This window comes from Phoxinus phoxinus, assembly GCF_949152265.1.
Source record: "Phoxinus phoxinus genome assembly, chromosome: 3".
In the NCBI taxonomy this organism is placed as follows: Eukaryota; Metazoa; Chordata; class Actinopteri; order Cypriniformes; family Leuciscidae; genus Phoxinus; species Phoxinus phoxinus.
In genome coordinates, this window is record NC_136878.1 from 4737584 (window position 1) to 4751998 (window position 14415).

Consider the following 14415-nt stretch of genomic DNA (forward strand, 5'->3'; position numbering starts at 1 on the left):
TTAAGGTCAGAGATTAAAGACGGGACAGAATTAGAAGTGCTTTTCCTGTGAAAACAAGAGGTTAAGAAGTCATTGACTAAGTGCACAATTAAAGGGGTCATGACAAGAGAAATCAAATTTGCCTTGATCTTTTGACATATAAGAGGTCTTTGTACCATTAAAACATCCTGAAAGTTTTAAAGCTTAAAAAGTCGTCCTCATTCTCAACAAAGCATTAATTTAAACAAGTTTCAAAAAGCCAGCCCTTAAAACGGGTAATTTCAGAATGAAGGTGGAAAATAATAGTTTTTATAATATTGTTATAGTTTTTATTATAAGTCAACCTCAAGGAACATATTAAAACAATTGTCATGACACCTTTAAAATATGACTATATTCACTTTAAACATACCATTAATCTCCTGTTTATCCTGGGAAGTGGATCTTTGATTTGCTTATTATTGCTAATAACAGTAAAATAATTTCTACTGAAATATCAAAAGTACATTTTATAATTATTTTTGAATTAACATTATGATGGTCAATCATATTCTGACTGGAGTGCCATGAGGCTGTATTCATTAAATAGTTGCACCACTTTAACATGTGGTATTTCATCCACATTTGTGTGTCAGGGTTATTATTTTTAACTAAGACCATAAAACGCATTTTCATAAATATATATAATATATATTTAAAACATATTCCCCCTCACTTTTTTCAATGTGCACTGAGATTTGAGACACACTGCATGCGATAAAACTTAATTCACATGCAAATTATGTTACTAGTTATTGAAATCTGCATGCATGTATCTGAAAACATCTGGCATTAATGGCTATGATGAGCCATTAAATGCTGAAGTTTCCAAGTAGTCCACCAGAGTGGAAGTACATGGGACACTTCAGACTGATGGACAATCCATGCAGACCGAGAGATGTTTTGAGGAAACGGCATGCATGAACTTAATCCGCTGTTAACTCTAACAAGTTAAACACTATTCTGTGTTCTCATGCATTCTCTTTTTTCACCTCACAGTTTAGTTTGTTATGAGCATTAACTATTTTCTCCACTGAGATTTGTGGATATTCTTGTCATTTACAAACTAGGGCTGGGTGATATACTGAATATTTGCAATATATATCTGAAAAACCAAAAATAAGAGTTAGACTTCTATGCCCGAATCATTATTTGTTGGCAGCATGACTCATGGAGGTCATAGAAGTCTCTACATGATATTTTTTATGCATTTAAGCAGCAAATGTTTGGTTCATTTTAATATTCAATAAACAATTATTACAATAATTATAATTATTATATTATATTAAATAAATTATAAAAAAATGTGGCATTTTCCTTATGCTAATATAGCAAAAACTGTTTTTTTAATGCAAAATAATTTATTGCATTAAACAACCTGAATTGGCTTCAATTCTTGTTAAAATAATGGCTCCTCTTTGAAAAAATTAAATGGTCAAAATTAAATATTGAATTGAGTTAAAAGAGTGAAAAATATAAAAAGTACATATATATATACACTTTTGTATCACCCAGCCCAAATACGCATCCATATCCTGATGCTTCATCATCATGCATGTTTTGTGCTCTACCATTTGCTGTATGGGAGCAGTTGCATATCATATGTCATGCAAAATGTGTCATTCCACTCTTAAACCTATGAAACCAAACATTTCTTAAAGCAGCAATGGCACGAAATCAAACAGATGACTTGAAACCCAAAGATAGGTTATACCTGTAACTGCTACTGCTTCTAGTAGTGAAGATCTTTGGTTATTGGATATTCCATAAAGCCTTACTTGGTACTCAGTGGAAGCCCTTAGGCCTCGGATTCTAGTGTCATTCACCTCCCCGTGGAGATGAACCTCCTTGTTCCATTTCCCTGAGAAATCTTTAAGTTCTACAGTGTAACTATCATAGCCGATGTGCAAATTTGACTCCCACGAAAGATCAAATCCATCGGATGTGACATCGGACACGGTCAAGGTGCCGGTCGGATCCTCGTATCCACTCCCAGAGAACGGGATCTCTGAGTTGTCGAGAGGCACAAAGCTAATGACATTGTCGTCGGTGCCTTTGACTGAACCGAGCTCAGGAAATGTGTTCGCTAGATAAAAAGTGAAAGATGCTACAAGAAAAAGACAAAAACATTTGAAACTGGGCAACAACGGATGAAACCTCATGACAACAGCATGATCACACGTGCAAATCCCTTCATTCAAGAACAAATATGATTGACTAATGTCAGCAAAAAGCCCTCACACTGTTCCCTTACCAGGTGCAACACAACACGCTTCCTGAAAGTGAAAAATGCTGATCATAATCGCAAATAATCTGATCATATTTGATGTTTAATACACAGCTGTGTGGAGAGAGATTTGTGTTCGGGCATATTCAAAAACTCAGGTTTACTGGTGTCGCATCTGGTGTGGACACAGTGTTAATTAGTTATGACAGGAAACATTCTTCACGCAAGTGCACAAATGCAAACAATGCACTACAGCAAGTATGCAGATCACTTAACACACACCGTTTCTCCGCACGATTAAGTTTCCGCCATGTGTGTTATGATTCTATATCCACCTTATTTTTTAATGCAGAGGTAAGCTATGAACTGAATTACTGGCTCAAAGTGAATATAACACTATTGTCTTCTGTAGAGCTGCTTATAGGTGGATTGAACTAATTTTATAATTAAATAACTTTATAGTTATTAAACTGAACTGAATCAACACTGAACTGACGTGAGCTGAATAATGACACTATTGTCTTTACAGCAGAATTTAATTCTGTTTTGTTCATTCATTATTTTCCCTGTAAAGCTGCTTTGTACGTAAACCCTAACACTCAAAATAATTAATTGGTTTGAGCAGGACAAACTTAAATTAAACTAATTAGTTCAGTCAAATACATTTTTATGAGTATTTAGCACTTTCTTTTTCTTTCAAGTTCACAGAACTGATATATTTTAAGTAAACTGAACTGTTTCATTGTTTTGAGTTTTATGAAATTATTTCTTTTAATTTAGACAAACTTACATTTAACTGAAATGGCTGGGATGTCTATTTCCCAGCATGCTTTGCCGATGGCACTCGAAAGGGAGAGTAAATGCTAAAAATAAGTGTAATATAATGTGTTTTTTTTGTGTAAGATTAATGTTAAGTGGGAGATTTAGTAGTGATTAATGTTTTGTTATGCTAATTTAGAAGAATTTCTGTTAATGTTGGTTTTAGGATAGGTACTATCATGGTGACAAGTGGTGCATGAGCTTGATTTGAGAGCAAATAATACCTTTATATTGTTGCCCTCATACAGCAAGTGTTAGCAGATTAGCTTGTTAAAGCTACCTAAGTTTATACTAATAAAAGAGTTCACATTGAGATTACATAAAAGCTTTAAGTCAGGGGTCAGCAACCCAAAATGTTGAAAGAGCCATATTGGACCAAAAAAAAAAAAAAATCAAATCTGTCTGGAGCCACAAAAAATTAAAAGCCTTATATAAGCCTTATAATGAAGTCAACACGTGCTGTTAGTGTCTATATTAGCTTTATTAGCCCCCTAGTATCAAAATGATAAGTATGCTACAAATACATACCGGTAATGAGCAAGGCGACCTTTGTTCCGAATCTGTCACTTTATTGTTTCCATGGTTACGCGTCATTGCTTGTCACGTGACACAGCGCAATCACAACACAGCGCTGAATGAATGATGATCTGCTTTCATGTAATTTTTCCTTTTTTATTACAAATATTCACACATTCATTATCTATAGTATGAAACACTGATATTCCGATTGTCAAATATGTGCATGTGCATGTGTTTTGTTGTATAAACATCTTTATAACGATCGCGTTAGTTGAGCTGTAACTAGGGCTGGGCGATATGGCCTAAAAAAAAATCCCCGATTTTTTCCATAAAAAATCCGATTTACGATTTAAATCAATAACCCCAATTAATTTTATTAAGTTTAGTGACAACACAATGTTTACATGGTACACTGACTGTATGCTACTGTTTTTATTAGGCTATTGCTTGACACAAATTTCACAATTTCAATTCTTGTGATTTGATTCTGATCTTGATTCAATATCGATTCCTTTGGATAAATATTAGGTACAGTAGATACATTAATGTGTTGTTAATTTTTCTCTCCCAAAAAAAAAGGCACCTACTGTAAACATACAGAGCCCTGTCAGCTGGTATTATTATTAAAGGTTAAAAATAACATCTCAAATTTATTTTAATGCGTTTTTTATAATGACAATGTTATAATATTTTAATGATATAGGAAAAAATATAATAAAATTTAATATAGTTATCATATTTAGCAAAATACAGACAATTGTTTAAGTCCAACTATCGTGCTATGGTCATTAAACGGCTTTCCTGAGGTAAACGTTACCCGACTGTTCTCCAGCTGTTCTCCAGCTGACCTCTGTCCGCGGTTGAAAAACACTTGATCGATCGTTTTTATTACATTTCGGTAAGTTGAACTGTATCTTTCAAATTACCTATTGATCATTCGTGTTTATTTATGTTAACTAAGTTAGTAGTAACAGATGACCGGTTCACGTGCCGCTTGAACTGAGATCTGTCTGCGATCTGTCACGTCACATTTACAAGCACCAAAACGGTGTTTATTGTTTGAATTTTGTAATTAAATTGACAGAATCTGAGAGCTGAGAATTTATTTTATATCAATAGTACCGTAAACCTCTGTCGGTGTCAGTGTCCTCTTTGCTTCGCGATTTTCTCTGCGTGAGAAAATGGATGTGTGGCGTGAGAGCGAGTGAAAAGTGACAACTGCGTGAGTCTCACGCTGAATGCGTGAGAGTTGGCAGCTCTGCAGATTCAGTTTGTAAATGTTTTTGGCGGGTGTGCTTGTGCAGCCGCGGTCTTGTTCATTTGCCATGTTGTTTGTGTAGCTCTATTATGGCGGCAAATCAATGACAATAATAAACGAGCGCACAGCTGATGCTGGCGCGCGCGGTAAATGACTTTCGCGAGCGAATAACAGATCTACACGCGAGGAAACGGGAACTCGCGAGCTCATTCAAGCAGTGCGCGCGCGCAGACATCTCCTCTGCACGCAATTCAAGCCCTCGCGCACGCGCAGACATCTCCTCTGCACGCAAGTCAAGCCATCGCGCGCGCGCATGATCTTTCCCCACGCTCTCGCGCTCGATCTGCTCTCGCCTGCTGGTTTTGCTCGCTCGAACACTTTTATTTTTGGCAGTCGAGGGGCGGGGCTTACTGTTTTAATAACCTCAAATGTCATTGGTTACATCCCTTTTCCCGGAAGTCACTTGTGATTGGACGCCTGTGATTGTCAATCAAGAGCGGCAAAGGCACGACCCAAAAGCTGGTTGTCAACCACCGTTATAAACAAAGAAGAAGAAGACAATAACTTGACTTAAGACATGGCTTCATTAACGGAGCAGATGCATGCGAGTTATCACTTAATTTGTTTTTATTTTATTTATTTATTGTTGTTTATTAATGTGTAATGTGATTTAATGCATTGTTAATATAGAATAGATTCTTACCAGAAACTACACTAGTCTTAGGGGTAGTGATTGCATTCTTGTGTTGTTAAGAGATATTTACAGACTGTAATGACACATTTCCATGGTTATTCGCATTGTAAATCTACCAAAATGTTTACAATTTTCTACATTTTATATTTATAACACTATTATTTGTGTTATTTGTATTAAAATATTTTTTACAAATTGGAGGAAAATGGGAATGCAAAGATATATATGCTGTTGAAAATGAGTAAAAATTACAAAATTACAAAAAACTGCTTGTTAACATCAGGTGTCTTCAATGTTGGCAATAACATATATTTTGTATTTTTTACACATTTTAAATAGTTAACATTTAAGGAATTAATTTGATTAATTATTACTCAATTCTAATTTGTTAAATTTTATTAATAATATTGCTTATAATCTATTGCCTCATTTTTATTAATTAGATATAAATAAAATCTATGTTTTCATTTTTACAGTGCACTAGTCTTAGGGGTAGTGATTGCATTCTTGTGTTGTTAGGAGATATTTACAGACTGTAATGACACATTTCCATGGTTATTCGCATTGTAAATCTACCAAAATGTTTACAATTTTCTACATTTTATATTTATAACACTATTATGTGTGTTATTTGTATTAAAATATTTTTTAAAAATTGGAGGAAAATGGGAATGCAAAGATATATATGCTGTAGTTCACCACTACATAACCACTATACTCCCTCCCATTCACCATGCGTTTACCCAACCAAAATTATATTGGTTCCGAGAACCTCAGAAATGTAAAAAGTGTCCATTAAATAGTTGTAAATCTAACAAGGGCTTTGGATGAAAGATAAATTATGTGTTTATATCAATAAGCAAGAGTTTCTGGTAAGAATCTATTCTTTATTAACAATGCATTAAATCACATTACACATAAATAAACAACAATAAATAAATAAAATAAAAACAAATTAAGTGATAACTCGCATGCATCTGCTCCGTTAATGAAGCCATGTCTTAAGTCAAGTGATTGTCTTCTTCTTCTTTGTTTTTAACGGTGGTTGACAACCAGCTTTTGGGTCATGCCCATATACTGTCTATGGTCGTGCCTTTGCCGCTCTTGATTGACAATCACAGGCGTCCAATCACAAGTGACTTCCGGGAAAAGGGATGTAACCAATGACATTTGAGGTTATTAAAACAGTAAGCCCCGCCCCTCGACTGCCAAAAATAAAAGTGTTCGAGCGAGCAAAACCAGCAGGCGAGAGCAGATCGAGCGCGAGAGCGTGGGGAAAGATCATGCGCGCGCGCGATGGCTTGTATTGCGTGCAGAGGAGATGTCTGCACGCGCGCGAGGGCTTGAATTGCGTGCAGAGGAGATGTCTGCGCGCGCGCACTGCTTGAATGAGCTCGCGAGTTCCCGTTTCCTCGCGTGTAGATCTGTTATTCGCTCGCGAAAGTCATTTACCGCGCGCGCCAGCATCAGCTGTGCGCTCGTTTATTATTGTCATTGATTTGCCGCCATACTCTATGGCAAACGCGCTGAGCGTGTTCGGAACTACGGGAGCCCAGAGGGGAGCGTCGGCGGATATTATAGAGAAAACCGATTTTCATTCAAACACATCGATGTACACTACACATTCGAGTTAATCGATAAAATCGATTTATCGCCCAGCCCTAGCTGTAACTTATCTGTTGGATTTACAACACGTCAATTCATCCACGTGTCGTCTTTTTATATTATAAAGGATTATTATTGCCGCTTCCATAGACATCAGTGTATATTTTACAACATCAAATTCATTGTTTTTTTAGTACTTATGTTATTCTTAAATGTCTTAAACCTAAAATAACCATTATGTGGTTGAAAACACTGAATAGTTGTGATATATGACAAGCACTGAGCGCGTCCGTCTCTGGCTCAGCGCCAGCCAACGCGCCAAAGCCCGTTTGAATTTAGCAGTTGATCACGTGATGCGCTGACCGTTCTAATCATAGGTTCTAATCACACCGTTGTGATCGTACACTCCAGGGACCAGCCAAAACTGATCACACCGGTGTACGTACGTGCGAAAGGGTTAAAACAAAAAATATTTTTTCCATTTTCATATTTTTTTAAAAGCTCCAGGGAGCCACTAGGGCGGCGCTTAAGAGCCGCATGCGGCTCTAGAGCCGCGGGTTGCCGACCTCTGCTTTAAGTTAATTGTATAAATGAGTGTACTCATACATTTTAATTGTTCTTAACTTGAAATGTTTAATTACAAAATAAAAATCTGCTAGTTCTGCTTACTTAAACTTTGAATTTCAGAACTTAAAAAATTTAAGCCAATAAATTGCCTAAATTTTTTTGAGTTCTGCCAACTTATTCGGGTTTACACTGTATAAAGAACTATAGAAATAACTGAAATAAAAAACAATGAATGTGTGATTGAATGTTTTGATTCATTATTGGTTATAGTTTATATTAATTGCTTGTATTCCTCATTTGTAAGTCGCTTTAGATAAAAGCATCTGCTAAATGAATAATTAAAATAATTTCAGTTTGCAATTGCAATATCAAGCAGACTGTTTTGTACAGCTAAAATACATATTGCAAAATAAGGTGGCTCTTACATAAAAAAATAAGGTGGATAAACATGCTCTTAACTTTAGATAACTGGCCTGCAAGTAGATAAAACTGACAGCAAAAGGAAAACATTAATGCATGCTAAAGCAATCCTTGCAATGTTGATAATTGCATCGCGGTATGAATTGCATTGAGGAATGCTTCAGAAATGAAACAGAGCATAGATTACTGAATGTTTCATGCCTAAAACTGATGAACAAATATTTTTGGGGAAAAAAAACATGCATATAAAAGTTAGTGATGATCATTTTCACAATCTCTCGTCCACACCTGCAAACAGAACAATACTATTATCATGTTGCCAAAGCAAACCGAAGTAAGGAAGGCCTCACCTGTGGATGCGGTTACAGTGGCGGGAGCACTTCTTCTCCGAGCGCGTTCGGCCACGAGTGTGACGGTGTAGCGCATGCCAGGAGTCAGGCCGGTCAGCGTGTGTGTGGTGGCAGTCGCAGGCAGCTCCAGTTCCTCCCGTCGCCCGTCGGCGGACACAAACGCTAGCCTGTAGGTGGAGATCTTAGCCCTGGGCCTCTTCCAGACCAGTTCCAGACTGGTTTCAGTGGAGTCTCGCACTTCCAGGTCTCGTGGTGGATCCAGGTCTATGCGGGTGGAGGTTCAAGACAAAGCACAGAAGATTCATCGTCATTCAAGAGAATGGAATTAAGAAGACTGAAGAGATCAAGACTACCGTAGACTGTCATCATCTACTCACTCTCATGCCATTCCCAACCTGTGAGTCTGTTTGCTTTAGGAGCTTTTTAGGAGAATCTTTGTTTGTGTTCCATATAATATGTCTTTGCCATTATGTATATCATATATATATATATATATGATAAACATAATGACAAAGACATATAATATGGAACAGAAACAAAGATTCTCTCTATTTTTATTTATTTTTTGTCAATGTATATTGTTATTGTATACAATATCGTTGTTATAGTGAATGAATGCTGTATGATTGTTGGCTGTCACCGGCCTAGGGACTGCAGATGAAAAGTAGTTATTTATTTTTACTTATTCCGGCATATTTACATTTTTATACAGCAATGTTCGTGAATATGCATGGTCCCTGTTAAAAGATAAAATAATAAATATTTTTATAAAATATAAAAGAAAATAAATAACTAATAATAAGCATGAGCCAGGTGTTATCAAGCTCAAAAATGACCAAAAAAACCCACACCATAAAAGTGTTCACTATATAGTAGTGTAAAACATGATCCATGGATGAAAGTCATACTGGTTTGAAAAGAGGATATAAGAGGAGTAAATGTTCTTGGAATAACTCTTGGTGGGCATCTTTATAAACAGCCTTTATTTAAACAGTGTAATGTACACTACTGTTTTTGAAAGAATATTCTTTTGCTCAGCAAGGCTGCATTTCTTTGATCAAAAATACTGTTAATTGTGAAATATTATAATATTTAAAGTAACTGTTTTCTATATGAATATATTTAAAAATTATTTGTTTTTGTGTGATGCAAAGCTGAATTTTTTAGGATCATTACTCCAGTCTTCAGTGTCACATGATCCTTCAGAAATCACTCTAACATTATGATTTTCTGCTCAAGAAACATTTATTATCAATGTTGAAAACTGTTTTTTTCCGGATCCTCTGATGAATAGAAAGTTAAAAACAACAGCATTTATTTGAAATATAAGTCTTTTGTAACATTATACATGTTTTTCTCAACTGTCACTTTTGATCAATTTAACACACCCTTGCAGAATAAAAGTATCAATATCTTTCAAATAAACAAAAAACAATAATATCGACGCCAAACCTTTGACCGGCAGTGTCTGTCGCTCATATAAAGAGAAGAGATCTCACCGGTCAGTGCATTGATGGTGGCCGGCTCACTCTCTCTCTCATTCTGCACGGCTGTGACTCCAATGCCGTACTCCGTTCCAGGCTTCAGGCCTACGGCACACAAAATCCATTAATCCAGAAGATGAAACTCGAAACTGATGCATTTTCAAGCAGGGAACAAGGGGGAAATTCTGAGTTATGACATCTCTATGTGAACATTTTCACCTCTTTATGTGAGTTTCTTTAAATAATCCTTTTGATTTTATACAATGCACCAAGTTTAAGCACTTACTGTAGTAGTCTGCACAAAAACAAGTTGTAAAACAAAACAAGTTGCATCTGTGACAAATCAAAATCTTGTTTACAGTATGGGTTTAAAAAAAGAAATGTGCAGTTTCTATTTTTGTTAAAGCACCTTTTATTCTTAATTTCTTTAAAATGATTTTGGATAAAAAAAAAATGTAATACATTCTTTTTTGGGATGATCTTTCTCTTTTATCTTTGTGCATATTGTGCAAAAATCACGGCAGAAGTTATTGGATATAACTGACATGTCCTTTTTTATTTTATAACTCTAGTTTCAAGTTAAAACATAAATTGTTTGTGTCTTGTGGCAATACTTTCTTATCTTGTATTTTAATGTGTTTCCACATTTTTGCCTTTTTTTCCAACAGACTAAATTACAAAATCACAATCAACACACTGCTAAAAAATATTTGCTTGCTTAGTATTTTTTATCTTGTTTTCCATTTCAAATGAATAAAAATTAAATAAATTAGGGGGAAAATGACTTAACATATTAAGTCTCGTTTTCTGGCAAAATTGATCAAAATTAAGCGAGTTTATGACAAAATATCTGCCAATGGGGAAAGAGACAATCTTGTTTCCCCTTTGAATTAACTTTATTTTTCTTACTCTATTGACAGACATTTGTCAAAAATAGTCGCAAATTATTTTTATTTTTTTGAAAACAAGATTTAATACCTTCCCTTATTTTGCTTCTTAAGTAAATGTATCTTGATTTATGAATGTTTAGATATTTGAACTGGAACAAAATGACAAAAATACTGATTAAAGAGATGGTTCAGAGTAATTTCAACCTAGGGTTCTCTGCACCATGACCTCGAGCCAAACACACCCCTCCAGAAGCTTTTTCCCCCTTGGTCGAACATTATTAAAGTTAGAGCTTATTTAGAGATATCAGCCGAATGGCTTAGTGCAGGCGCTAATGGATCCAAGGTTGTATCTGGTAAATTACCGCACTAATAATGCCCGGAATGGTACCAAACTTCTACAGTAGTACAAACAGGTTCTGTACTCATAAAACGAGGCATTGGAAAGTTTGTGAGTACATCAGGAGTTTATTTGCGTGTCACTGTCCCGGTAAATTTGAAAGGTTGCACTGCACGGTACTTCATAATTCAGGATCATACTCATGCCGAGCCACAGGAGAAATGCCAAAATTTAATTTAAAAGGAAACGTGACCGGCGAATTCAAAAACCGTGAGTAAATATGGGGATAGCTTTACCCAGGTGGAAACAGCTAATGAAGGAGAAAGACTTTGAAAGGGACGCTGAAGTTTCCTGCTTTCTTCTCGACGGGTAAGTCAATGTTACGGTCTAAATTTTACGCTTTTTTTTCATTGCTTGGTTGTGTAATTTATTATAGGCAGCATAACAGTAGAACATGTACGTATAGTTAATCTCGACGAAGGGCTATTGTTGTCATAGCTTCTTGGTACATAACGACTACCGTAGTTGCAACACGCGTTTGAAAAAGCGAGAGAGCACTATTTTGTTTGAATGCAAATTACAATTTCACCGCTAGATGGGAGTAATTCCTACACACTGTCCCTTTAAATAACACTTGCCTAATGGCTTATGCTACCGCTAACCCGGACGTCGAGGTGTGTTTGGCTCGAGGTCATGGTGCAAAGGACCCTAGGTTGAAATTACTCCAAACCATCCCTTTAAGAATATTTTTTTGCAAAGCAACTAGTAAATAAAATGCAGTTCTCTCAGTAACAGCGGTATCATTGTTACCTGTAATTGTGGCCCATGTGGTGTCTCCTGCTCTTCTAGGGAACATGTCTTCACCATGAGCACCTCCTGCGATCGGCCCGTACTTGATACGGTATCCGTCGACGGATGAGCGGCTGTTCTTCCATTCCACTGTGATGCTGTTGTCAGTCTGATCTACAGCTTTAAGGTCGCTGGGGGCATCCAGGCCTGAGACACACAGCATCAGTAAAACATTGGTTTGACTGAGTTAAGTAATTTGTAGAGTGATCATACCTGTGGTGAAGCTTTCAGAGATGGGCTCGCTGGTCAAATCTCCCCTTCTAGAACTGAGAGACACTCTGTACTCAGTGTCGGGTTTCAGGTCTTCCAGGCTGTACTGCGTGTCTTTGGCCGAGAGGTCGACATCACGATGGACTAACGGGTCTGTGCTTGGCCCGTACGAAACCCTGAACCCGTCCACCCGAGACCCAGGCCTGGACCAGGAGATCACTGCTGACCGGTCAGTCACATCGCTAACATCAATCTGTCCTGGAGAATCGATTCCTTCAGCAAAAGGAGGGATATGTGGTTATACTTACAATTATATTCAGTTCAAATAATATGTGACCCTGGACCACAAAACCAGTCACACGTATGGGTCAAAATTATCGATTTTTCTTTTATGCCAAAAAGCATTAGGATATTAAGTAAAGATCATGTTCCATGAAGATATTTAGTAAATTTCCTACTGTAAATATATAAAACATGTATTTTTGTGAGTGAATGCAGCACAATCGTGAACATAAATGCACAACTTTAAAGGAGATTTTCTCAATGTTTTGATTTTTTTGCACCCTCAGATTCCAGATTTTCAATAGTTGTGTCTCGACCAAATATTGTCCTATCCTAACAAACCATACATCAATGGAAAGCATATTTATTCAGCTTCCAGATGATGTATACATCACAACTTTTCATCACAAAATGTACCCATGTGACTCACTGGTTTTGTGGTCCAGGTCACATATTGTCTCAGGTTGTGTGTTCATTCACTCGCCGAGCGCTCTTGTCTCGTGTGTTTGTGAGCGTCTGTTTTGCTTTCATTGTCCAGGCGTTCGTGTTGTCATGTTCTGTGTATCACGGCTGGTTTAACGGCCGTGTGCTTTCGTGTTTTGAGTTCTCATAAGCTGCATGTGTGTTTTGTTTGAGCACATGGCTTGTGATTGTGCTCGTGTTTTTGTGTTGTTTGGTGTCAGAACATGGCTTGTCATGTGCTCTCCTGTCTATTGTCTTCACCCTGGCCTTCTGTTTATCTGATCATTGGTCATCTTCCCCACCTGTCTTCTCTCGTCACCTGCTTTGTTTGCTGCTCTATTTATTTTCGATGTCTGCATCTGAAATCGCATACTTCCCTACTAAGTAGTAGGGGAAAAAACGTATGTGACAAAAGTAGTATGTCCGAATTCGTAGTACTTAACTTTAAAAGAGTAGGCAAAAAGTGACCTACTACTTCCAGTGAGATTCTGAAGTGTGCATAAGATTGACACTATTCAATCCCTTGAGGCCATGGGAGAGGATTTGTCACATGATAATGACAACATTGCAGATGTAGTACGTCCCGATTACATTCATACTCATACTATATAGAACGTATTTTTTTAGCGACCATGAAGTAATTATATATTCAAAATAAGTACCTGCTCAAGAGAGCATACTGTACCATTTCAGATGCAGCACTTGTGTTTGCAGTCCTGTGCCAGTTTATTGTCTATTATCAAAGTGTTACCGTTACCGTCATGTATATATGTATTTATTTATTAGGGGTGTAACAATACATCAATATGGATCGATACATCGATCAAACGTCTAACGATACGATGCATCGATGCCACACATAAAATATCGATATACGGTACCTTTATTTTGACACTCTCCACATCCTCACGTAACTTTTCTCAGCTGAACTAGATGCCTGAAAAGATTGATTGAACCCTGTGTCACAAAAGCCGGTGTTTTCCACTGTCAAGGCATCGCGAGTTCATGTTTTACAGCAGAAACGACAAGACCCGAAAAGTCTGTTTTAGCGAATCAGTGCGCAGTATTCAGGTCAGGTGACAAGTCACTTTGAAAAGACGCGCTAGCTGAGAGGAGTTTCGTCAAAGCTGACTAAAAGTGATCGAGGTTGGATTTCAACGAACTTGATGAACCCGTGATATCTTCTTCGGGGCGTAAAAGGAAAAATAAACCTGAAACATTTTCAAGACGGTGTGCAATTTTCAAAGAGTTGAATTAAAACTTTCATGCTATATATTTTTGGATATATAGTTAGTTAATAAACATAACTGGTTGTGTACACTTGGCACATAATATCTAAATATCGATTAATCGATCGATATAGCCCTGAATCGAATCAAATCGTATCGCAGAATTTTTTTGAGGTATCTGCAAATATCGTAGCG

General features: G+C 36.8%; 1 protein-coding gene across 1 annotated transcript in view; it reads right to left on the reverse strand.

Moving 5' to 3' along the window:
• The window catches only part of tnca (tenascin Ca), a 67848-nt gene that overhangs the window by 25386 nt on the left and 28047 nt on the right, over window positions 1-14415 (reverse strand). The window contains exons 7-11 of the mRNA XM_079608237.1: window positions 12251-12520; window positions 11999-12184; window positions 9977-10066; window positions 8478-8741; window positions 1733-2125 (exon numbers count right to left, since the gene is read on the reverse strand). Of these exons, the coding sequence (XP_079464363.1) occupies window positions 1733-2125; window positions 8478-8741; window positions 9977-10066; window positions 11999-12184; window positions 12251-12520 (1203 nt within the window). The remainder of the gene's footprint in view (window positions 1-1732; window positions 2126-8477; window positions 8742-9976; window positions 10067-11998; window positions 12185-12250; window positions 12521-14415) is intronic.